Source organism: Diceros bicornis, chromosome 22, assembly GCF_020826845.1.
Source record: "Diceros bicornis minor isolate mBicDic1 chromosome 22, mDicBic1.mat.cur, whole genome shotgun sequence".
Classification (NCBI taxonomy): domain Eukaryota; kingdom Metazoa; phylum Chordata; class Mammalia; order Perissodactyla; family Rhinocerotidae; genus Diceros; species Diceros bicornis.
In genome coordinates, this window is record NC_080761.1 from 17,259,114 (window position 1) to 17,284,577 (window position 25,464).

The window sequence follows — 25,464 nt, forward strand, 5'->3', positions numbered from 1 at the left end:
AGGTAATGTATGGAACAAAGAATTACAAACTAGGAATTAAAAGATTAGAATTCTAGACCTAGATTTGTGACGAAGTAGCAAGGTGAACGTAAGCTAAGGCTGTAAACCCCTCTGAGCCTTGTTTTTTCTTTATTGTTTCAAGAACGATAAGGAGCTGGCTGTGAAAATGAGGGCTTGTAAATTAGATGTGCTCCATAGATCTTTCAAGTAAAAAATTCTATGATTCTAAGTCTAAGCCAATTCAAAATGGCATATGGTAGTTCAGTAAATGATGCCCAGGGTTCCTGCTCCCTTCTCAGTTTCTCTCTTGTCTGAATGGAAGCTGGTCGCAGGTAAGGGATTCACCATTTCTGAGCCACTTCCAGGATGCTCCAGGACAATGCCTGTTGCCATTAGCAGCTCTTACCAGATGGTCCCTGGATAGGCACAGTGCAGCTGACCTGAGCTCGTGTATTTCACTCTTCTTATTAGTCTTTGATGACCCTGTCAGGCAAATACTTGTCAACCCTCTGCCCGCCTTACAGAAAACACTTGTAACATTTGCTTGTATTCCTCCTCTTGGATTTATAACTATCATGTTTATTGCTTGCTGTATGCAGTATTGTTTACGTTATTTACTTTACTCTTTGTAGCCTTATCACCTAGTGTTTCAAAAAGTATCCTTTTATTCTACTAATTTGCAACCCCTTCTAGCCTAAGAAGCAATGGTCTGAAAGTTCCATATGTACTCTTCCTTACCTATGTATTATAAATGCAGAGGTACCAAACCCCATGTGGTGTAATAGACTTGGATTTGAGCAATTCCTTATAAGAGCACTTTAAGTTTGGACAAATTACTTAACCCTAAGCATCAGTTTTGTTGTCTGTAAAGTGGGGTAGTAAGACCCATCTTTCAGGGACATCGTGGGGATTAGGGAAAACGTTATTAAAATGAAGTACCAAGCCAGCACATAATGAATGTGAGCATTCGCTAGGTAGCTAACTTAATACTGCCCAAGTCTAGAAAGGGGGAAAGAAACCTTTACATTAAAAGATCAAAATTTTTAGGGGGCTGGCCCGGTGGCGCAAGTGTTTAAGTGCGCGCACTCTGCTGCAGCGGCCCAGGGTTCACGGGTTCGGATCCCAGGCGTGCACCGACACACCGCTTGGCAAGCTGTGCTGTGGTGGCGTCCCATATAAAGTGGAGGAAGATGGGCATGGATGTTAGCCCAGGGCCAGTCTTCCTCAGCAAAAAAAAAAAGATCAAAATTTTTAAAAAGGTGAGAAAATACTTGCCACTTACTGGCAAATAATAATATCTTTAATGTATGAAGAATCTTTACAAATTAATAAGATAATAGCTAAATCACTAATTTAAAAAATCGACAAAGGATCTAAACAAACAGCTAATGAATCTGTGAAAAAATATTTAGCCTTACAAGTAAAGGATAAAATGTTCATTTAAACCACGATATATTAGTTTTGCTGATATAATTATTTATTTTTTGAATAATGTTGACAAGGGTGTTGTGTTCCAAGTGTCAAGTCTATTTCTCTCTGCCCAAACCATGCCCCTTTGGGGCCTATGGAGAGGAATTCTGCAGCCCCTCATTCTTATCATTCTGCCCACTCTGGGACTTGAGTTTTGATCTGCCTCAATACCCCACATCTACACTGCTTCTGCCCTCCATGCAGGGAATGGAAACACTTTCTCAGACCCTCTTTGGGAACTGAGCACAGGTCAGTGCTGCTTCTAGGTGCTCAAACCTGTCTGTGTTGTTCCCTTGTGCTCCCTTCCCATCCTCCTTCTGCTGAGCCCCAGCCCTGTCTCAGGGTCCTGTCTGCATCTTTCTCAAGGTCTCCCAGCATCTAAGCTCTCTTCCTTCCCTTTCTGATTCTTTTCCCTTCCCTCAGTTAGACACTTCCAAGTCTATTCTGGGGGCAGAGTGGTCTGGTTCTTTGTCTGTTCTTCCATATCTATCATTTTTTACTTGAGTCATTGTACCTGTTATTCAGATGCATCACCTTAGCCAGGACCAGTGGATGTTCCATGATCTGCTTTTAACAGACAAAACTCAGAAAGTTAGATGAAGTACTGGGAATAAAAAACATGCTGTTTACTATATTAAAATTCTATTATAGACTGTATCTCTTACTTCTCATGTATGTACTGGAAGATAAAGACCATATGGGGCAGACCTTGCCTTCATTTGGCTCTAGCTAAAATGCCAGAGACTAACACATGTTCAGAGGCCACCCAGGAGAGCTGGGTTTTCTCTGGTCAGGTCTTGCAAAGGTTGAGTGATTTCTTACATTGAGGTAAGTGCCTGATCCGGGGTCCAAACAAAGCTCGTGGAAAGCAGAAAACTGATTCTGAAAGGAAACATGTCCAATATTGTAATTCTGTGGTCTTGCTGGAAAGGTCTTTAGAGTGCAAACTTTCCACATAAATAAGGAGCAGTCTCCTTGTGGAGGTAAAAGTCTAGCTCTTTTGCTTTCCTTCCTGAGTTGTTCATTTAGAGCGACAACTAAAGCTAAAAAAAATAAATAAATGGCATTTTGTGTCAGAAATAAGAATCTCTAGATCTAAGACATGAATTCGTGGTTCTCTAAATATTTGTTCTAATAGATTTTGACAGTCTCCTTCAGACCCCTGCCCTCTATTATACTTCACAGTAATAAGAATAGAATAGTAAAAGAATCAGTTTTAAACTTAAACTCCAAATAATAATAAAACGTACTGTTCTTGACTTCAAAAAGTTTGGCCATTAACTATCTTTCATCGTACTTGGAAGGAAGCCTCATTAGATTTCTAACCGTGTTGTTTCTTGAATGCTTGCTGGATATGATTACACTCCAAATAAACTGAACAGAATTAATTCAAGAATAAAAAAAATCCATTTCTCCTTGTGTGTCTCAGTCTGATATTTGCCATATGGGATGCCCAGCATCATTCTCGCAGCAGGCCTAATTTACGGCAAACACACATCCACGTTCAGTGAATACAGGAAAACACAGCCTTTCTCCCCCTTATTGTTATCAGATCAACTGTGGACTTTTTCTTTGCTTTGCCTGCACTGATTCTAATTTAATTAAATGCATATTTTCTGGCAATAGGAGTGGGAAGTGGGTTGCCGCTGGTGGGTACAAGAAGAATATCAACAACATCAAATCGTATCTAGAGAGATGGAGAGAATCAGGGAATTTTATCATAGCCTGCTTCTTAGATTTGAGAATCCAGATATCAGAGGTGACTGATGACATGTTCTGATGTTTTACTGGCATGAAGATTCCCCTTTGCCAACTAGGGGTCATTGTTGCTAGAAGCTCTGCAGTGCTCTATAGTTGACTTATCACTATTAATCTATCAATTCATTCATTATTTCAATAAACCAAGCCCTGTGCTAAGCATGAGAACTGCTGAGACACAAAGACATGGCCTCCTTCAAGTTGCTCCCAGAAGACAGACAAGATTTTAGAAAACTACCATAGAATAAAGTTGGGTACTTGGACTATGAACAAAGTCATCCTGGAGGGTTCAAGGGAGGCTTATGGAGGAAAAGAAGCTTCAAGCTGTTGGGACAAGGACTCTTGATCAGTTCCTCCCTCCAGCCTGTATTTTACTGGCCCATCTGAAAGGCCCATGTTGCAATTTTCCAAGGAAATTCTTCTTAACTAAGAAGTAACCCCTTCTCTACTGCCTTTGCTTTTTGATCCCTGTTCATGATTATCACATAGCTATTATTCCTCGTGAAGATGGGGTTGCACATTTATCTGTGGGCCTTGTTACCAGGGAGTTGAGCTCCTCTCAGCAGGACCCTTGCCCAGCCCCTCCACACCTGGTGCAACATTAGGCGCCACAGAGATGCTTACTGAAGATTTGTAGATGATTGTCTTTGGTTGTCAATCACCTGGGGCTTCCAGGATGTGAGAGGTCAGGGAAGAGCAGAGGCCCATGCAGCAGAATGTTACTCAATGGTGAAGTAGAAAAACCTCCTCTCTGACTGGGGTTATGATCTCACAGCTATGAGCATGTGGGAAAACCTCATGGGGATGTGTGGCGACCCAATTGAAGAGCTCTCCATCTTGCTCCCAAGTAGACTCCATAGGGAGGGCCTTGTAGGTATGCTGCATATTCCGGTAGTCTTTTCTGTTCTGAATGTTGCTGATTCACTAAGTTTCATTTGCAAAGGGAAGCCCCCATTGGAGCCCCCTAGAGTGACAACTTTTATTTGAAAGAGAGCGTGATTCCCTGATACTATGGGAAGACCATTGGATAAGAAGCTTGAAGTCTGGGAATTGAGTCCTGGCTCCACCACTTACTGGTGCTATGAACTCCAGCAAGTCAAAACTTCTTTGAGCCACATTTCTTCTCCTGTAAAATGGGAATAATAGCAACTGCTCTGGCTACATCAAAAAGTCCTGAGGTCTGGTGGGACAACAGATGTGAAGGCTCTTGCAAAAGGTAGAACGCCACTGTCAGGCAGTTCAGGCTGCTATAGTAGAATACCATAGGCTGGATGGCTTGTAAACAACAGAAATTTATTTCTCACAGTTCTAAAGGCTGGGAAGTCCAAGATCAAGATGCTGGTAGATTTGGTGTCTGGTGAAGGCCTGCTTCCTAGTTTATAGACAGCCATCTTCTTGCTGTGTCCTCACATGGCAGAAGGTGGCAAGCGAGCTCTCTGGGGTCTTTTCTGTAAGTCACTAATCCCATTCGTGAGAGCTCCACCTTCACGTCCTAATCATCTCCTGAAGGCCCCACCTCTTAATACCATCACATTGGGGATCAGGTTTCAACATATGAATTTTAAGGAGGACACAAACATTCGGTTTATAACAATCACCAAAGTGAAAGGGACTTTTTTGGAAGGTGAAGGTTTGTGATTTTTATATTGGCTTAAGATGGCAATGTACATGGAAGGGGTTTGTCTTGAAGCTGTGCATTCAAAACATTTTCCACAGAAATGTAAAAATGTCAATTGTCCATCTGAAAATATGAGGATGGAGGCTGAAGGAAGTTATGAGGATGCCTTAAGCTCCCACAAGACCCTTCCTTGGGTCTCCCCTGGGAGAGAATGACTCTCAAGATTCTGTACTTGCTTTTCCCAGCAAGACAGAGTCAGGACAGCTGTCTGAACTCTGTCTTGAAGCTTATATACACATCTTTTCCTGAGGTTCAAAACAACAAAATAGAGACTCAGATTTGGGAGTGGATTCGTTGAACTAGATGAACCAGACCCGTTTGAGTAATGACTGTGTGCCAACAACTTATTAGTTCCTCTGTGCTTGCAAATCTGAGTTTTGCTCTTTTCTTATTACAAGATTTGTGATCTCTGCAATGTCTAGTCACCAGATGTAGCCTCACTCAGCTCTCATCATCTTCAGATTGGAATAGTCGTAATAACCAACAGATCTCAAGTGTTTAAATTATGTCAGCACTGCTCCAAGTGCTTTCTGTGTGTTTGTTTAATACTCACAACACACCGTCATCATCATTATCATCAACATCCCCATTTTACAGATGAGAAAGATTGAGTTTTTCCCCAAGGGCACATGACTAGTAAGTAGAGGAGCTTTGCAACCCAGGAAGTCTGGCTCCAAAATCAAGTGTTTGACCCCGTTGCCTCAGGAAGTTTTACAAAGGAGAAATGAATGGTTTCTAATAATTATCAACTGGATTCACAAGATGTTTTTAAAAGTATGTGTTTACCTGTGCTAACTCTACCCATGGTAAGAGATGTGTCTCTTTTGACTGGAATAGATCTGGTTAGTGAGTTAACATTGGTTGCTTCATGCTGTTTTGACTCTCATGTCTTCAGTAAAACTAAGGAAATGATGAATTAGGAAATGCCATGTCTTTAGGAGACCAAAATCTTTCAAAGAAAGGGGTCCTTTGAGTTCTGAGGCTCTCATAGTCTATTGCACAAAAAAGTCAGGTGAGAGCACAAAGTACTTTAATTGCTGGTGATGGCTTCAGAAGCCAGGGATTCTTGAACAGAATCTTAAAAGATGAAGAACCAGGTGGAAGAAAGGGCAGAAGGATCCTAGACAGAGAATGTTCTGCAGCCACATGTGAAAAAGAAAGCATAGTGACTGGAAATGGCAAGAAGCTGCTGGCTACTGCTGCAGGATAAGGAGGGTGGACAGTTGCAGTTAGAGGTGAGTAGATAAGAAGAAACTGGGCTGTGAAGGGCCTTGGGCACCATGTGATTGGCTTTCTCTTATGGACAGTGGGAGACTGGACTAGAAAGGGAGAGTCTAATAACTGTGGGAGCATTGCAGAGGCCCTTGCCATAAACAGGCCAGGCTGGAGCTGCTGAAGGTCTGAGCCAAACAATGTCTTTGGCTGTGGAGAACAAGGGCTGAGTGTGTGAGATGTGTGGGCTTTTCTACATCAAAAGAGAAATGAACAGAAATTTGTAAGAGGAAAAAAGGAAATATATACAAAAAAAGATAATAAACATAGCAAATGATCAATCTTTAAAAGTCAGCAATAAGGATAAATTTATATTAAATTGAATAAATTGATACCTAAGAGAATAAAATAATAAATAAGCAATATAACAGTGTAATCGAATAATAAAATAAAGGGAATGAAAAACAAACTTTCTTCAAACTATCACCAAACTCTCTTTGGTGATAAGAGAGTAAGAAAACCTGTAACAAAGAATCAAAGTGACACAGTATGCCAAAACAATGTAAAAAAGAGTAATTTGGAATTAGGATTTTGGAAAAAGAAATTTTCAGCAACTTTAAAAACATGATGCAGTCTATACAGAAGTCAAAATATAATGATATACACCTGAAATTTACATGTTATAAACCAATATGACCTCAAAAAAATTGATAGGACAGATAAAAAGTGTGAATTTCTAATTGGAATTCTCAGATGCAGCAAACTCTGTGACTCCTTGGTAAAGAGGGGAGATATGGAGGGCCCTGGGGGCAGGGAGCATCTCAAGTATTGTCCCAGATGACTTTGAAAGCCTAGAAGCGGTCACCTCCATCCAAATGGCATAATCAGTCATCCTTCGGGCTTCAGCGACTCTCTCTCCTCAAACCTTGCATGCGTGTACCACAAGGAGCCACTGGGTTTCTAATTTGCATGACTCCATTGAGGATCATGCTGTTAAGTGCAATCAGTAATAAAGGCAGAGGAGCAAGTCTAGGAGGCAAAAGAATGAGAAGATAATGAGTTTGGTTTGGAATGTTTTGAATTTTAAAATTCCTAAAGTTCATCTAAGGCAATATAGCCAATAGGCAGCGTCTACTGGACATAATAAGTAAGGTCTGGGCATTCAGGTTAGTGATGGGGGTGGAAACAAAGACTTGACAGTCGCGTCGTTCTTGTGGAGAAGCATGAAGTAACAGAGTGAAGAGAGGGTTGGTAAGTAATGTGTTGGGAGTAAAGATAAAGACATGGAAGCAAAGGCTAGAGGCTAATGTGTGTCACAAAAAGCAGCCAGAGATGGCCAGAAGCTAGTACAGTATTAGGAGAATGAAACTCAAGACACTGGGCTCATTAATTTAACTCTGATGGACCAAGATCCCTGCGTTGGGCCCTGCTGTTGACTGGCTCATAGAGACAGACAGTGATTTTTCAAAGTTCTTTCTACCCTTGTTTCTTTTGACCAATGTGAGCTTAAATCTAATATTTCTTTGAATCTCTGCTGTTGGTATCATTTAGAGTTCTTTTTTTCTTCCCTGTGAACATCGGTTCAAACGTAACCTCATTCATTGGACCATGAATGAACGAAGAGGGATGGAAGTTCAGAGATATCTGTGGAAGCACCAGAGCTTTCTGAATCCTTTCCAAACCTGGTAAATAATTCCTAAAAGATGAGAGAATTCAAATTTTGGCTTCTGCTGAGAATTGAATATTCCCCCAAACTGCCTGATGCACAGCCCCAGCTGAGACCTAATGCAAGTATTTTGCTTAAGAGAACTCACAAATGCGAGGTGCTTCTAACAATATGTGACAAGCAGTGTGTAGCCGATGGTAGGAGTTAGATTAATGCATATTGTGGTTGTCCATTTCCAGCTGCTTTTGTGAAGTCAAACTTTTTTTATGTTAACAGATCACATTATTATCACATTTAGTGGAGAATAATGAGATATGATGGTGATACATCATTGGCAGCTCATAGCGCCATTTGAAAACATGCTTGTTTTTAAGTCTGCAATAATGGGTCAAAGAGAGAGAGGCACACTCCGACATGCACACAGCCACAAACACAGCTCTGAACAGCTAGTCCTGAGTAGCTCTTTGTAAATGCTTTATTACCAGGAGGGAACCTCAACAGTGGCTCACAGGAGTGCCCTATTTCTCCCAATTAGTTAGGAAAATAAAGACATCTCAACGTTGAGATAACTGACCAGTGGGATTTGCTAAAATTCTGAAGAGCACTCTGTATAGAATGAAATGGATAGACACTACCTTTGGGAATTAGCACTGCATCGTTTCTGTAAAAAGCTTGTTTGATGTGGTGAAAACAAATGTACAGCTCGCCCAGAGGCGATGGGAATCACAAAGAACATTGTAGTTGCCACACTGGATGGTGGAAGTATTCTGTACAACCAATAGTCTATTCTCTGTTTCTCTCTGTGTCTCTCCTTTATCTTTCTTTCTCCATCTCTGTTTTACCCTTGGAGGAATATGGATGGAGAGAGAAATGAAATGTATTATATAGAGTAATATAAGGTTCCCGGTCTTTGCCCCATATCCCAAGCTTAGGGGCATGCCCCAAAAACATTCCCTCTGTGGCTCTTGCATCCCATAAATTTTCCTAAACCTTTTTTAATCAAGTTATACTTTCAGCATGTATTTCATGTGATAATGAATCCGATAAATGTCCCTATTTTGCATGAGGTAAGATATTCTATTTAATGAAAACTTCACATCACTCAAGATTTAGAAGATAGGGAAGAACCTCTTAGGCAGAGGGAATAAGGTAAATCTGATGAGTCTGGGGAATTATAAATTAGGGAGATTTTGTTTGAGTACATGGGGGGGTGATGGCAATGACAAATGAGGCTAAAGGGATGGAGAGAGGCAAGGTCATGGAGAGTCTTAGTGCAAAGCTAAGCATTTGAACTTTATTCTGGAAGGAAACAAAGGGGAGGGGTAAAGGACTCAACCATCTTTGGATTGTAAAATGCCAATGGTGTCCCTCAGGAGTTTCCATTTCCAGCAGTGATTATTTAAAACTAAAAACGCTTGCGTGAGGATGTGGAAGATAGAATATGTAGTTAAATTCCCACAGCTGCATGTAAATTGAATTCTCCCAGGTAAAAAAAGGTTGATCTGGTGGATATTAAACGGAATGACATTTTGAGGTCTTGAAAATGGGCAAAAAGTAAAAAATGAATTTCAATGTGGACAAAGGCATTGAGAATCATAACGATTAGATAATTCGCTCCGTAATCCTCATGCTATGTGCTATGGAATATAGCCCTGGGAAGGTCCTGAGACTCATCAGTTCAGATTGTTTATCGATGCCTTGGGCCAGTACTCTGCTTTAGGAAATAATAGTCAACCAAATAATGGGCAAAAACATGAACATATTTGGTCTTTGAACCAAATGGAAAATTTATCCTATCAATGTAGAAAGGTCATAATACAGATCTGGGAACTAAACATTAAAAATGAAGGTGGCCAGATATATGGAGAATGTTGGGACCAGAAGGAGCCTTAGGGATCAAATGTTAGGATGCCTTTATTTTGCAGGTTAGAAAATGGAGGCTAGGAAATATGACATGACTTGGTCATAGACAAACAGTTTAGGCAGCAGAGCCAGAATCCTGACCTGATCTGTGGTTACCTCCTCCCCTGCTTGCCCACCTCATGGTCAACACCGGATTCGGTTTGGTTTATTATATGTCTTGTGAAACCATCAGGATTTTCTTGCCTATTTCTCTCTCTCATTGGTAATGCTCACTTAATGACTGTATTTTAAATCCTGAATCATTTTCAAATAAACATCCACAACAGGATCGATATTTCTGTTTGCTCTGTAAGGAGCACATCAATTTATGTTGTAATATCCTTCCCCTACAAGCAAGGATTCGGCATAGGGCAAGGCTGGTTGATGTCGCAAGATGGTGGCAGGGTACCTCCCCCTGAGATATGAGAAAGTGAAGGACAAATACAGAAGGACAAGGAGCAAGCCGAGGTAAGGAGTCCAGACTCTGTGAGGATAAATCCAAGAGGGCCAGACAGACCGCAGGAACGCAGGCACAGAGAATGGACAGTGCGTTCTGGGAGGTGAATGACCAAAAAGTATAGACATGAGCAGAGAAGTCAAGGCCATTAAGAATTTCTGAGGAGAAAATCAGGTGCTCAGTGTCACTTTATAAAGTAGTTATTTCTAGGCCGGCCCCATGGCTTGGCGGTTGGGTGTGTGCACTCTGCTGCTGGCGGCCTGGGTTCGGATCCCGAGCGCGCACCGAAGCACCGCTTGTCTGGCCATGCTGAGGCCGCGTCCCACATACAGCAACTAGAAGGATGTGCAACTATGACATACAACTATCTACTGGGGCTTTGGGGGAAAAAAGGAGGAGGATTGGCAAAAGATGTTAGCTCAGGGCTGGTCTTCCTCACAAAAAAATAAATAAAAAAATAAGGTAGTTATCTCTGAATTTCCCTTTGTGTTTGTGTGTGCAGCATTTAAAGGGGCTAAAAATGTGCAAATACATGTCACTATTCAGACAGTATGTTTTCGTCTTGCTGTTTCCAGTGATATCGGTTTTCTCAGCTGCACCAGATGTGTGGCCTCAGTTGGTAAAGTCACCAGCCCGTTTTACTTCCCTCATGGAAATGTATGCCACCATTTGAGGGGACAAATGACAGATGTCAGTGTGCCCTGAACTTGAGTTGGGAACTACACGTGATGTTGTAGGCTTCTGGACCTCACAAGCACTCTTTCTGTTTCTTCACTGGGCACGTAGAATGTTAGTACTTATCTCAGTGGGCTGTTGGCAGGAACAAATGAAGTAACTTTTGCAAAGCTGCTCTCGTGGTGCCTCACACATACCTGGCCCCTCACACGTCATTCTCTTGAGCTCCCCTCAGCTGATCCCACAGTCCACAGGACTGCCGGTTAATGAATGCGTAAATAGTTACAGCTGCCTTGTTTCTGGCTCTATGCCTTTCTGTTTAATCAACACAATACCTACTATGTGCATTTTAAAAGAAACCAAAGAAATATAAGACACATAATTTGGGGAGCTAAGAGAGATCTTTGGGCATTTCAAAAGAAACCAAAAAAATATGAGACACGTAATTTGGGGAGCTAAGAGATCTTGAGATCGCCTAATTCAAGACCCTTGTTTCATACTCCTAGAACATTTGCTGAGGTCACACAGCTAGGTAATAGCAGGGCCACAGTTAAAAGCCAGGACTTCTAGCTTCTGGTCTGGTCCTCATTCTCCCATGTAACTCATCCCAGTCATCGAGACATCCAACAGTCTTTGGTGCGTTGACTACTCAGAGAAATAGCGTAATCTATGGTAATCCAGAACTGCATCGCTACTGAGACTCAGAGTGGACTAGCTCTCTGCTGATTGACCTTTGGTGTTTATTGAGACACTGACTATATATATGTATATTTAGAATAGATGTTTTAACTAGCTCCTTCATCCATACTATATGCTATGTGCTGCGTACTACGGATTGAGGGAGATAAAACACACACAGTTCTTATCCTTGTGGAGCTTTCAGTCTAGTGGGAGAGCTAGACATTACACAAATAATCATACAAATAAATGTATACTTCAAACTAATGTAAGTGCTATGAAGAAAAATACAGGGTGCTGTTATGAGAAAATGTAATATTATGACCTAATTTACCTTAGGTGGGGGGTTGTGTAAAGACTCCTTGAGAAAGTGATTTTTAAACTTATAAATCAAGGGTACGCTATTGTAGGAGAAGACTAGGGGTAAGAGCTTTGCAGGCAAAGGGAGTAGCTGTGCAAAGGCTCTGAAGTAGGAAATAGATTGACACATCGCGAAACTGACAGAACATCCCTTAGGAACTGAATGGATCATACTGACTGTGAGGAGGAGAGAGGCCTGGCCTGGCTGGAGAGGTGGTCAGGTCAGATCATGCAAGCCCTCGCAGGCCCGAGTAAACACAGGGTTCTATTGGATTTATTGGATTTTATTCTAAGTACGGTAGAAGCCATTAGAGGACTGTAAGGATAGGGAGGTGGCAAAGAATTGAGAGGAAGGAAGTAAGAACACAAGTAAAGAGATGGACTAGAGACTTCCATCATAGACCAGGAGAGAGATGACAATGACTTGAGGTGGGATGGGGACAGTGGAGCTGTAGCAGACAAATCAAGATATACTTTTGAGTTATAACTAGCAGGATTTTTTGATGGACTGGCCATGGCAATTAGGGAGAAAAAAAATGTCATGGATAAATCTCAGGTGTGTAGTATAAAAATTTGATGGATGTCCTGGATCATTTACTGAGAAGGGAAACACTGAAGGTCAAGGGGGCAAGCACACCCCAGCTTTGCAGTGCAGTCTTCGTGGCCCTGGGCAAATCCACACACAGAGGGCTCCCAATGGCGCTGTAAAGCCGACTCCACTGCAGCTCTCACTGGCTGTCTGTGTGAACAACTGCCCACGCCTAAAAAGGCCATCTTTATTTCAGCCTCATCTTGTGCTTTGGTTTTAAATGGATCTTGGATACAGGTGGCCAGACAAAATGGTCTCTCAACTTCTCTTCCAGGTTAGGATTTTTGATTTTTGATATTTTTCATTCCTCTCTGCAAATTTGTTCAATTCTGAGTTAGCGGTGGTGGATGACTACTTCATTACTGGTTTATTGGCTGATAATCAAATAAAGATAGAAGATATAATTGGATCACGTAGTTATCACAAAAGATTTTTTGGGGGATATTACGTAGACCTGAAGGTTTATTTGCACTATTTTGGGAATCTCTTTTAATGCATTTTTGAATTAAAGACTAATAAAGATAACTCCTTAAGAAAATACCATTACTTTTGCTAACTATGAAATCAAGAGTCCTTGTCCAAAGATGGATTTGACTAGTTACAAGAATCTACCTATTATTCCAGCTTAGTCCTTGTCATTTCCTATAATAGACTTGTATTTTATCAGCAGCCTTCACATGATTTCTTTGCGAAAAATATTTCTCTGTATAGAAGAAAGTTTATCATTTGGAATGTTAAATGCAATTATATTGACATATGGTGATAATGGGATAAAGCATACGGGTTAAAGGTTGCGGGAGCCATGGCTTGGCAATTAGCGATGTAAATGAAACATTCATTATCCATCATGCTGAGAAGTTGATGAACTGTACAGTAAATCTGAGCCCACAGTCAGGACTGAGATAAGTCATTTCAGACAATACAGTGGAGTATTTATGAGCACCAGGGACAGTGTTTCAGACTCCTGTCATGGAGATTTCTCTACCTATTAGTTTATGTTGAATAAAGACCTTACAAAGTCCAGGCCACAATGCTTTTCTTCCACAGGAATAAAAATGAGATTCTAAAACTTTCTCTTAAAATGAAGCATTTTGAGAGCTAAAGTGACTAGATGTTGACAATTGATGTTTTCCATAAAAGTCCATTCCATAAAAAAGATGTACAATTATTTGTCTTGAAGGAGAGCTTTAATATATTTCAAAATAGAACTTTGATTTTGGACAGAAACTATACATTTAGAGATCTCAATCTTTCCCCAAAGAACCTTAATCCTTCAGGTTGGGTTATGCAGAAGTAACTGCTTTTTGTTCAATTTTTCTCCAAATGACTAAGGGAACATTAAGATACTTCAAAAAAAAATAATGTCTAAGCTTTTTGCTTTGCCCACTTAATGATCTTGTGTGTGTTCTCAAGTATTTCCTGTGAACGTGAGTATTGCCCACTCAGAAAATCTGAATCTACATCAATTTTATCTTATTGAAACCTGTTCTCACGTTTTTTTTTTAATTTTAATCGTATAAAATAGTGTCTTCAAAAGTGAGAAAGATCATTGGAGACATGTTAAAAATTCGTTTATTTAAGATAACCAGTGATGTGGATATCAAGCTCAGGAAGTCAACTGGAAAGGCAGTGCTGTTTGGCCGTGGTGCCCAGTCTTTGCCCAGAACCAGAAATACCTTTGCTAACAGCTCAATTTGTTGCAGTGTAAGTAAGGACAAATCAGGCCACGTCAAAACTGGGAAAGTTAATAATAATAGTAACATCTGACATTTGTTAAATTTGGCTTTATGCCATTTCTCAATTCTCTATGATGCATGCTCAGCCAGGCACTGTTCTAAGCACATAAAGTAAATCATCTCAATTCATCCTCCTAATATCCCAATGAAGTAGATCATATTCTTATTTCACTTTATGGGTACGGAACCCGAGGCTCAGAAGTGAGAAATGATCATCCAATCATCCAAGTCCACAGAGCTAGTAAACCTCTGGCCATCACATCATCCTAGTTTTGCGCCAATTTGGGGACCTTCTTCTTTTCATCATCAGGCATCCAGTGCCTTCCAGTTTTTAATTGTCTCCCCCATCAAACCAGAAACAATTAGCCTTTAAGATTTTGAGAGAAAATCATCCATGCCGATGAGTTAATTTGTTGAATTTGTTGTCCCATGTCTTTTTGTGGGGTGAAAGGCTGCATTTCTGCCTTATGGCTGTCTCTTGAAGAGGTTGGATCCAGTCAGTCCTCTGTTCAAAAACACCAATGGCCTACAGCAGTGGTCCTCAGCCTTGACTCATCTGTGAAAGTTGAAACATTATAGTCCCAAGCCTATCTCCAGAGATTCTGATTTAATTGGTCTAGACAGGGGACCAGTCATTGGTGTCTTTAACAAGCTTTTTAGGGTGATTCTGATGTGCAGCTGGGGTTGGAACCCCCATATACAAGATATGTGATCTAGTCATCTCTAACCTCATCTACTATGACTTCCTCCCAACCCTGCCCTCACCCTATTATGGACACGCTGACTTCTTTGCTGTTCCTGGAACATGACAAGCATACTTTTGCCTCAGGGACTTTGAACCTGCTGTTCCCCTTTGAGTGGGACATTATTCCCCCAGGTATCTGCATAGTTAGCTCTCTGAACTTACTTCAGTTCTCTGCTCAAATGTTATCTAAACAGTGAGTGCTTCCCTGTCCACTTTTTATAAAATAATATTCCCTTTCCTCCTGATATTCTCTATCTCCCTAATAGATTTTGATAATCTATAATCTATCAATCTATACATTATAATCCATCAATTACCTTGATAATTCTTTGTCTGCACTGCCCCATCACAGCTGACATATGACATACTTACTTGCTTAATTACATATTGTGTCTCCCCAACATCGAAGTGTAAGTTTCACTAGGGCAGGGAGTTTTGTCTGTTTTCTTCACTGCTGCGTCCCCAATATCTAAAAGAATGCCATGCACAGAGAAGGGGCTCAACAAGTATTTATTGAACTGAAGAAATGAATAAATTTGGGAAGATGCGAAGGAGATCTTGTGCCTGAAATTCATTTCTTTAGTCAGTCAGCAAACTCTGCTGAGTGCCTTCCATGTGCCGGGCTCAGAGCTCTGCACTGCGGACCCCCTTTCACCGTGCCCAGTGTGCCAGACTCAAGTGGATGGGCTGGCAAACGCTCTTGCCTGCTTTGATGGCCCTCTACATTTTTCTGCTTTCCTGCATTCCCGTGCTCATCACACTCTCCCTCATAGACTCTCCGTTTCCCCCACTCCGAGCAGGGTAGTGTGAAAAAGCCTCTCTACTAAAACTGTGGTTGACACCCTCTCCCACTTCACTGGGGGATCCCTGAATACTTTCCCTAACCCTTTCTCCCTGGTTGTCCCAGATGCCTGGGGTCATCGCATTTCTCCCTGCTTGTTCTCTGCCCGCCTCCCACTTCTCTCCCCTCCACACTCACTTCTCAGCATTATACACCCTCAAGGGCCATGGGGCAGGTGAAAAAGGGAAGGACCCTACAGGAAGCTAGCTGGATGGCAGTGCAGCAGCAGATGTGGGAACCCAACCCAAGAGGAATAGTCAAGAAGTGCCAGGAATCTCAGCTGAGTGGAAGGAAGACCCAGGCCCTTTTTCTGTATGTGTGATGACAATGAGAAAGGGAATTCAAGGGGAAGGCTTGATAATTCTTTTTGTGTGTGTGTGTGTGTGTGTGTGTGAGGAAGATCAGCCCTGAGCGAACATCCATGCCGATCCTCCTCTTTTTGCTGAGGAAGACCAGCTCTGAGCTAACATCTATTGCCAATCCCCCTTCTTTTTTTTCCCTTTTTCTCCCCAAAGCCCCAGTAGACAGTTGTATGTCATAGTTGCACATCCTTTTAGTTGCTGTATGTGGGATGCCGCCTCAGCATGGCCGGACAAGCGGTGGGTCGGTGCGCGCCCGGGATCCGAACCCGGGCGGCCAGTAGCGGAGCACGTGCACTTGACCGCTAAGCCACGGGGCGGCCGGTGATAATTCTTTAAACAAACAAAAAACTGCTTCATAGTAATGGGAAGGGTTTCTCCAGGAGACAAAACTGGACCCGACAATGTACAACGTCTCAGAATAAAGGTTTGGACTCAGTTTTTGGAAGTCATTTTACACCACTAGAACTGTCTAGCAATATAATGAATTATGTTGGTTCTCTTGTAAGAAAGTGAGGTCTCTATTACTGGGGACATTCAAAGACAGGATAGATGGCCATTGATCTTATAGATGCGCTGGGTAATATATTCCAGTGTTAGCTGAGAAGTAATCCAGTGTGTCACTAAAGTCTTTTCATCTTTAGAATGCTGTCAATCATTGATTAACAAGATATGAGGGGAAAAAAAATCTATGAACTATATGGAAATTATAGATATTTGTGAGGAGTAGAGGAAAAATAAAAATTTGATTTGCTGGTTAAAATTAGTATCACTTTTTCAGACTCCTTGACACTTGTTGCTAACTCCCATGTGATAGTGTTATAATTTTTTTCTTTTCTTTTTTTTTTTTGTGAGGAACGTCAGCCCTGAGCTAACATCCATGCCAATTCTCCTCTTTTTGCTGAGGAAGACTGGCCCTGGGCTAACATCCGTGCCCATCTTCCTCTACTCTTTTTTATATGGGATGCCACCACAGCATGGCTTGACAAGCGGTGCATCAGTGCACACCCAGGTTCTGGACCCCGGGCCGCTGCAGTGGAGCACACGCACTTAACCACGACGCCACCGGGCCGGCCCCATAGTGTTATAATTTTATATACCGATAACTGTAAGTTGTATTTGATTATGACAGGGAATTATATTCAATCACCATAGCTTGTTGATTATTCAGGGGTCTTCAGTCCATCACTTAAAAAAAAAATCAGAAGGAACAGTGACCAGAAAAACAAAGATCCTAGTAATGTTGGCCGGTAATCAGGACTAAGCTTCTGAAAGTTTGAAAGGAGTGCTTATGAATCCATTCTGATTATTCACAGCATTGGGCTCCTTGTAAAACAGCCCTGCGTGTTTCACTGAATCAATGTCATTTGTATTTGCTGAATTATTAATTTTTCTTCTCATGAGTTGATTACTCTGGGAAACTGGAAATTATTTTTCATAGTTATGAATAAGGGATGTTTAAAAGTAAAGTCAGGGGCTGGCCCCGTGGCTTAGTGGTTAAGTGCGCGCGCTCTGCTACTGGCGGCCCGGGTTTGGATCCCGGGCGCGCACCGACGCACCGCTTCTCCGGCCATGCTGAGGCCACGTCCCACATACAGCAACTAGAAGGATGTGCAACTATGACATACAACTGTCTACTGGGGCTTTGGGGGGGGGGGAAGGAGGAGGAGGATTGGCAATAGATGTTAGCTCAGAGCCGGTCTTCCTCAGCAAAAAGAGGAGGATTAGCATGGATGTTAGCTCAGGGCTGATCTTCCTCAAAAAAATAAATAAATAAATAAATAATAAATAAAAGTAAGGTCAGTGTTTTTATTTCTGTCTCTTCCAAAACCTGGTACCTGGAAAACTGATTTGAATGTTTTGAAAGGAAGTAAGAGAATGTAGAACTAGGAATGTTCCTTAGGAATGGAGATAATAGGAGTAGCGATAGTTACAATAGAAGTGGTAGGACCTGGTGTTGGGCTGAGGCCAGAGGGAGAGAATATGTGTCAGATATGTACTTGTGTCATGGGCCTGAAGACCAGATGAGCAGTCGCTGTGCATTTTCCAGAGACCTAGGAGGATTTGGCTGAAATGGGATGATATAAAACCAAGTTTATACCCAAGAAAACTTCAGGAGTGCTAGGGCAAATGTGAACAGATAATTGTCCTTGCATACCTGAAATATGGGTTGAGGAAGAAAATGCTTTTAAAAATGACGAAGTATAAAATGGTCCTCTGATGGCCTTGTTCCTCTTTGTCATTGTGAAGAGAGGCATTCTAGCTGGATGTCTCATCTCCAGCCCCAACATCATAAGACTTTACTTTTTTGTCCTGCAGTCTTTCACACAGGGGTTTAGCGAACAAGGCCATTTTTCCCCATGTAAACTTGATTTTCCATCTAATCCTACTTAGCTCAGTTTGGCAAATGACAGAGAGACTTTTTCTTCCTCTTTGGGACTGAAGTGTTGCTTCTATAATTTGCTGAGTGATCACAGTGTGCCAAGAACTTGACATAAGTTCTCTCTGTTTCTTACAACCTCTCTGTGGAGTAGACATTTGTGTTCCCACTTTTACAGATGAGGAAATTGAGCCTCAGGGACAAAAAGTCATTTGCAGCTGGTAACAGAATTTGAACTCATGTTCTTCTGTCCCTCAAATCTGCACCCTCTTCGTTACTCAAAGCCTCTAGATCCCACCTGGTCCCTCCATTGTTAACTTTTTATTTAAATCTTAGTTTCACTCTGGTTTAGAGAAGTGAGCCTGTTCTTTTCCCTCTACTCTGCCTAAGTTTTCAAGTAAATAATCTAGTTGTTATTTGAAACAATCCAATTAAGTTTAAAAATATTTATCCTTTCCTAGCCCTGCAGACTTAAAATAGATCTGCTGTCTTCTGAACAGCCATTTCCTCCAGTTTTCACTTGCCCCTTCTCTTTATAATTCCCATTTCTCTACTTGCTTTTTTCCATCAATTACTTTCCACATTCTTTTTGCGGGGTTATTTTTACCAAAATTAATTAACACATGGGGTCTCCTAAGTAAGTTTCTTTGTTGTTAAATTCCCTTTACCAACCAGTTGTAACATAGGAACCGGTAAGAAACGATTCTGACATTATTATTGCCCATATTTATAGAAGATATGTTAGTTTGTATGGGATGTTACTGCAGGGTGAGTGTATGACAACTAGAAAGCCAAATAACATGAATAAAGAATAGATGGTCCAACAGAGGTCAACTTTTCTTCCAGTTTTTCATTCTGGTATCCTCCCAGGGTTTACAAAGATCTCTAGTTCTTCAATGGACAAGGTTTAGGGGTACCATGAGCTCTTTATTTCATTCCGTCTCAATCAGCACGTATTAATTCAAAGCTTTTCTTGAGCTGGACTAATTCTAACAGTGACAACAAAAGATCACTTTGGTACGGTAAAATTAACTTGAGAATAAATATGTGCTTAAAGTAACAGAAACTAGGGGGAGGTGGTAGGATCTCAGATAATAAATTCCAATTTAAGAAGCAAAATAAGTCAGAGGGAGAAAGACAATTACCTCATGATTTCACTCATATGTGGAAGATAAACAAGCAAACAAACACATAGATACCGAGAACAGATTAGTATTACCAGAGGAGAAGCAGATGGGGGAGGGCGAAAGAGATACAGGGGCACATTTGTACAGTGATGGATGGAAACCAGACCTTTGGTGGTGAAAATGATGCAGTGTATACAGAACCCCAAATATAATCATGTACATCTGAAATTTATATAGTGTTATAAACAACGTGACCTCCATAAAATAAATAAGAAATTTAAAAATTGGAAGAAAAAAATAGAAATTATATTGTTTATTTGATTAGATTTTTGTTTCTTAATATAAATTGTTCCTTTTCCCAGATGGGAAGGTTTTGGAGCAAATATGAACTTTTCCAGGTAACAGAAAGGAGCAAAAAATGACTTTGTTGTGCTTCCCACCTTTCGTTAAAGCCACTTAGTTTTTGAAATCCGTGTGTGACTGCCTATCAATAACTTACATCATCAAAAGTCGCAGTTAGCCTTCCCGAGGGAAGAAGATTTTTGCAAAGTCACGGAGGCTGTCTTCCTTTTCCTTTAAGAGTTTGTTAGAACTTGGCGACATAGTTCCCAGAGTTTCAAGACTATGTATGAACTATAATAAGTGATTGGATAGGCTCAACCCATGTGTGGCTGTGGTTGCAGAGGCTCAAAATGACATTGTAATTATTTTAATAATTTAAATAAATATTTTCGACAAAATGATTGTGAATATTGAGCTGAAGAGTCCATCTCTCAGTGAGCCTTTCCCTACCAGCAGCTAAGAAGCCATGTCACTTCTGTCTGTAGTGGGCGCTGGCATCTGCTTGAGGAGAAGCGTTGCGTTTTGGTGCCAGGATAGGGGAAAAACAACAAACAAACAGAAACCTCTTCCTTCAGCAGCCAGGGAGCAGAAGGGAGGTCTTTCCCAGTTGACTCCCTGGATGAAAGCTGGGAGTGGAGTTCAAGGATTCGTGGGTTAAAGGCAGTTTGTGTTACACCAAGTACTCTGTTCTCTGACTTCTTGTGTGGCAGATTTGTTGCCATGTTGCTTTGTATTTGGCATCGGTATAGTTGAAGCATCTTAATGAACCCACTGAGTTGCATGCTGTTTGTGTTTTCCTATCACGAAGTGAGCATCCACGCTGCCTTTTCATCAAGTAAAGCCCGAGTGGCTTTTCCTTCCTCCCTCAGCACATGGTCTGTAACACACAGCTGAGTGGTCTGTGGTCTTCGTGGGCAGTGCAGGACTATGGTGGCTTCTCCCCTTGGGAAATGATGGGAAATAAACGCAGAATGCATTAGCAGATTCTCAGGTCTCCTCTTCAGCCAGAATAACATCTAGGTTTGGCTTTCCTGTTTTCTGGTTCGCGCTGAATTTTCTGAAAATCAATTTGCTGAATGAACATTTAGCAAATTTTAAAAATAATGTGATTTACCACAAACTGTTTTGATGTATACATTTTACAGCCATTCAGGACTCTGTTCAATGTTACCTGAACACCATCCTTAAACACTCTATTTAAAATAACCATTCCCACACTGACACCAGGCAGTCCTTCACCCCTTGACACCATCTTTGTTTTCTTCATTGCGCTTCTTCTCATGTGACCTTGTTATGGATTTTGTTTGTCTCCTGGCCAGCATATGAGTCCACTTGAGCAGAGACTTTGTTCATTTCTGTAGCTCTCACTCCTAGAAGGGTGCCTGGCACGTAGTAGGACTTCAATGAATCTTTATTGAACGTTGAATAAATAAGTCATATTTAACAGCTTTGGAGGATTTCACTTGTTAAAACAAGCATGTATTATTCCTATAATTAAAATTTTTGATAAAGTAAAATGTTTTTGGTACTAGGAATTATGCAAAGTAAAGAGTTACAAGTTCTTTTTTAAAAAAAGAATGTAACATAAAATCCTTGCAGAGTCTCACACCACACAAACATCCAATGATCTATCATTAAATCACGGGGAGACCCAAATTATGTAGGTGATAAGAAATTCAAAGAAAGTGATCGGAGTAGAGTGAGGTGAGTACAGATTTTTTTCCTGAAGTGAGTCTTTTATGAGATGACAACTTCAATTTTCTCTACAAGCCAAAGATAAGAGACCTGAGAGTAAATGAGACATGGCTGGCTGGAGATAGAGACTTGGGAGCCATTAACACTGAGGTGCTAGTTCAAGTCCAGAGTGTGAACAGCTTTCTGAGGAAGAGAACCATCCCTGTGTGATCCTTCTCCGCAGGCAGCAGCGCTGGGCTGGCCAGGGTGGGGCTGGTGGGACTTGAATGAGATGGGACCACCTCTAACCTGCCACTGTGTTGCATGTAGCTGGGGAGCAATTTCCAAATCATGGAATAAAGAATGCAGAGGTTCAGAGAAATGTGAGTGTACAATTCATCGTTACCTCCAGCCCCTCTTCCTCTTTCAGGAGCTTAAGCGAGGAACCAAGGAGATTGGGAAGCCAGGGAAGATGAGAGTAGCAAACAGTGGGGCTGAGAGGTAAATGGGACAGTGGTCTGAATGAATACAGAAGCCAATGTCTACTTCCATTAGCTGGGTTTTTATACCACTGGTAGAGTTGTGCCGGGCAGGCTGGAGTCATTTAAAGACTCATGAGAGACTGTGTAATACATATAGAGAAAGCCGATGAGTCTTTAAGTTTCCCCGTGTTAGGAGAGGAGGAAGAATAGCAGTCAGCAAAGGAAGCAGGGAAAGAGTAATGACAGGGTTGTCATGCTGTCATAGAAGCTAAGGTTCTGGAAAATATTTTTTTAAAAACAGGTAATCAGTGGGGTCAACGGCAACTGGGAAGTAGACAACAAGAAAAAAAAACCATTCTATTTGAGTAGGTCATAGGAGACTGTAGTCTTATCCATCACTAGGTATGTGTGAGACACCATTCTAGATACTGGGGAGTACAGCAGAGAATAAGACAGGTGAGGTCCATAACTTCACAGAGCTTACCTTCTTCTTGGGGGGCAGGTGTGGTGGTGATGGTGGAGGTATTCAATAAACAATAAATAAGGAAAATAAGGTAATTTTGAGTAATGATAGACTGTGTATGTGTACATGTATGAACTGAGAGGGACAGTAGTAGGGTGGGGCTGGAGTATAATACTTCAGATTAGATTAGATAGTACTCACAGAGGAAGTGATGTTTGAACTCCCTGTATGACAAGAAGAAGCCAGACATAAGAAAAGCTAGGAGCAGAACACTTTAATCTGAAAAATGGCAAATCCAAGGGCCCAAAAGCAGGAACAAGATTGACATATTCAAGAAAAAGAAGGCCAGTGTGATTGGACCTCAGAGAGTGGGAGGAAGTAGTACAAGATGAAATGAGAAAGGTGTGTAGGGACCAAACCATGTGAATGAAAGCAGGATTCCCAGAAGAAATGGGTGTGAAGACACATTGAGAATATGATCCAATTGTCCAAGAAGCTTAATTTGGCAGAGAGAAACAGAATGTTCATTGGTTCAGATGCAGAATCTAATAATACATGTTTTATTTTAAATAAAGGAGAATTGAGTGGCCTTAAAGACAAAAAGGGAAGAATCCATAAGGAAAGAGAGATTTGTCCTTTTCCTTCAGTGACCATTAGTAATCTATACTCCCCACAAAGCACACGACCATCCCCCCCTTGCTGGCATGAATCTTCCTAGATAGGCTTTGCGTGGGCAGTGAACATATGATATCCCCTGAAACTTTCAGCTCTTCTTGTTTTTGACCCATCACAGTCCGTGGGAGGAACTGGGCGAGTAACCTGTCAGCTTCTGGTTGATATGCTAAGTGTTATGATTGCGTTTTCTCTGGGAGAGAGTAGAGAGGAGCCACATCTAATTCAGACTTGGGGTGAGCACTCCCAGATGAACAGCTAACACTAACTTATAGCTCACTTAGCTTACTGCACTTCCTACATACTTACCAACACCTACATGGCCCCCAGTACAACAGGCACGGTACTAAGTCCTATTCAGGTAACTTGTTTAAACCTCACGTATCTCTATGAGGCCAGTTTATTATCCTGTTTGATGGATGAGGAAACTGAAATTAACTTGCTCAAGATCTCATAATCAGGAAGTGACTTAACTGGACTTCAAACCCAGGTAGCCCTAACTCTAGTACCTGGGCGCTTTATCCTTACACTATAATACCACCCCTGACAAGAGGACTTCAGTCTTCATACAGTTTGAGATAAGCCTTGAAGGAAGAGTAGTTTGTCAGGTGGAGAAGGAAGGGGATATTGGTGTGGAAGGAACAAAGATATGCGACAGCAGAGGTGTTTCAGAGGAGGCAAGCATTCATTGGGGCTGGAACAGAAGACACAGTGGGGAGGTATGGAAGCCACTTTTTCAGTTTAAAAGAAAATTGCATGTCAGAAAGTGAATGTCCAACGTATGCTGCTCTCATTTGAAGATTGCCCTGTCTGGGATTTGTCTTGAATGCAACTAAAAGCACCTTATGTAGTTTTCTGGAACAAGATTGCCAAGTTGCTGGAAAATAAGTGTATCCCTTCAGGCTTCTCTCATGTCAACATGAGCTCGTGGCGAAGGGCCTTGCTCTGCAGCTCAGTCTGATGTTGCCTTCAGTTGGTATGTACCTACACCTACATACAAGAGTCAGGACTGAAGGATGCACACCAGTCCTTCTGTATGGCCGGCAATTTGAACACATAAAAGAAATGGAGAGAACACATAAAAGAAATGGAGAGTTTGGAAAGGGGTGGGCTAGAAGACAGGAGTAAAATTACGACGAGCATCTCACAACCTCTCTCTGAGTTTGTTAAGAGATGAAATGAATATTTGTGGATTTGGTAGACTGATGCAGAACAACTAGGCAAACTGATATTAAAAAGTAAGTTTTAAAGGTGGGCTTCCTCCAGAAAGCTCAAGCCAAGCAGGCAACATCTAGATTATTCCTGATCATAGTCACTCTCTCTCCCCACATTTCTTCACCCACCACCCTCATCTCCTTTATTAATAGGTCAGGATGACTTTTTCATATATTATCACACCTTTCAATGAGATGATAGAGAGTATTGTCATTAAAGATTTGGAAACACTTTAAACCCTTACAGGACTCAAATGCAGCACTTTTTATAAGTAAAGTAGAACTTAGGGCAATAAATCACTTTTCACAACACCACCAGTATGATGACTTCCAAATTGGCTAAAAGATTCTTGTTCCAAAAATTCTTTTTGTTTAAAGTATAAAAATGATTTCGGAATTTATTCCAGATCTTCCGGGGGCTGTTAATGCAACTAAAGTTATATAACCATATATATATATATATATATATATATATATATATATGATTGATGATGATATATATATATATATATTTTTTTTTTTTGAGAGGAAGATCAGCCCTGAGCTAACATCCATGCTAATCCTCCTCTTTTTTTTGCTGAGGAAGACCGGCTCTGAGCTAACATCTATTGCCAATCCTCCTCCTTTTTTTTTCCCCAAAACCCCAGTAGATAGTTGTATGTCATAGTTGCACATCCTTCTAGTTGCTGTATGTGGGACGCAGCCTCAGCATGGCTGGAGAAGCGGTGTGTAGGTGCGCGCCCAGGATCCAAACCCGGGCCACCAGTAGCGGAGCATGCGCACTTAACAGCCTAAGCCACGGGGCCGGTCCTATAACAATATTTTGAAGTCTTCTTTTAAATATGATAGACCCAATTGTTTGACCACACATGATACATAATATGTTATAGCTCCAAAGTAACGTTATTTGGATCATAATTTAGGAGTCATTTTTAAATTGCATCTATAACCAATACAGTAGCTATTATTTCATATAAAGCTATG

General features: G+C 41.2%; 1 protein-coding gene across 12 annotated transcripts in view; it reads left to right on the forward strand.

Annotated features, from left to right (window-relative positions):
• The window catches only part of PRUNE2 (prune homolog 2 with BCH domain), a 350,844-nt gene that overhangs the window by 195,020 nt on the left and 130,360 nt on the right, over positions 1-25,464 (forward strand). For 10 of the 12 annotated variants that reach the window (XM_058565602.1, XM_058565604.1, XM_058565608.1 and 7 more), the window contains one exon: positions 14,027-14,149. The exons of the other annotated variants lie outside the window; for them this stretch is intronic. In XM_058565602.1, coding sequence (XP_058421585.1) covers positions 14,027-14,149 — 123 coding nt within the window. The remainder of the gene's footprint in view (positions 1-14,026; positions 14,150-25,464) is intronic. 12 annotated transcript variants of the gene reach the window in all.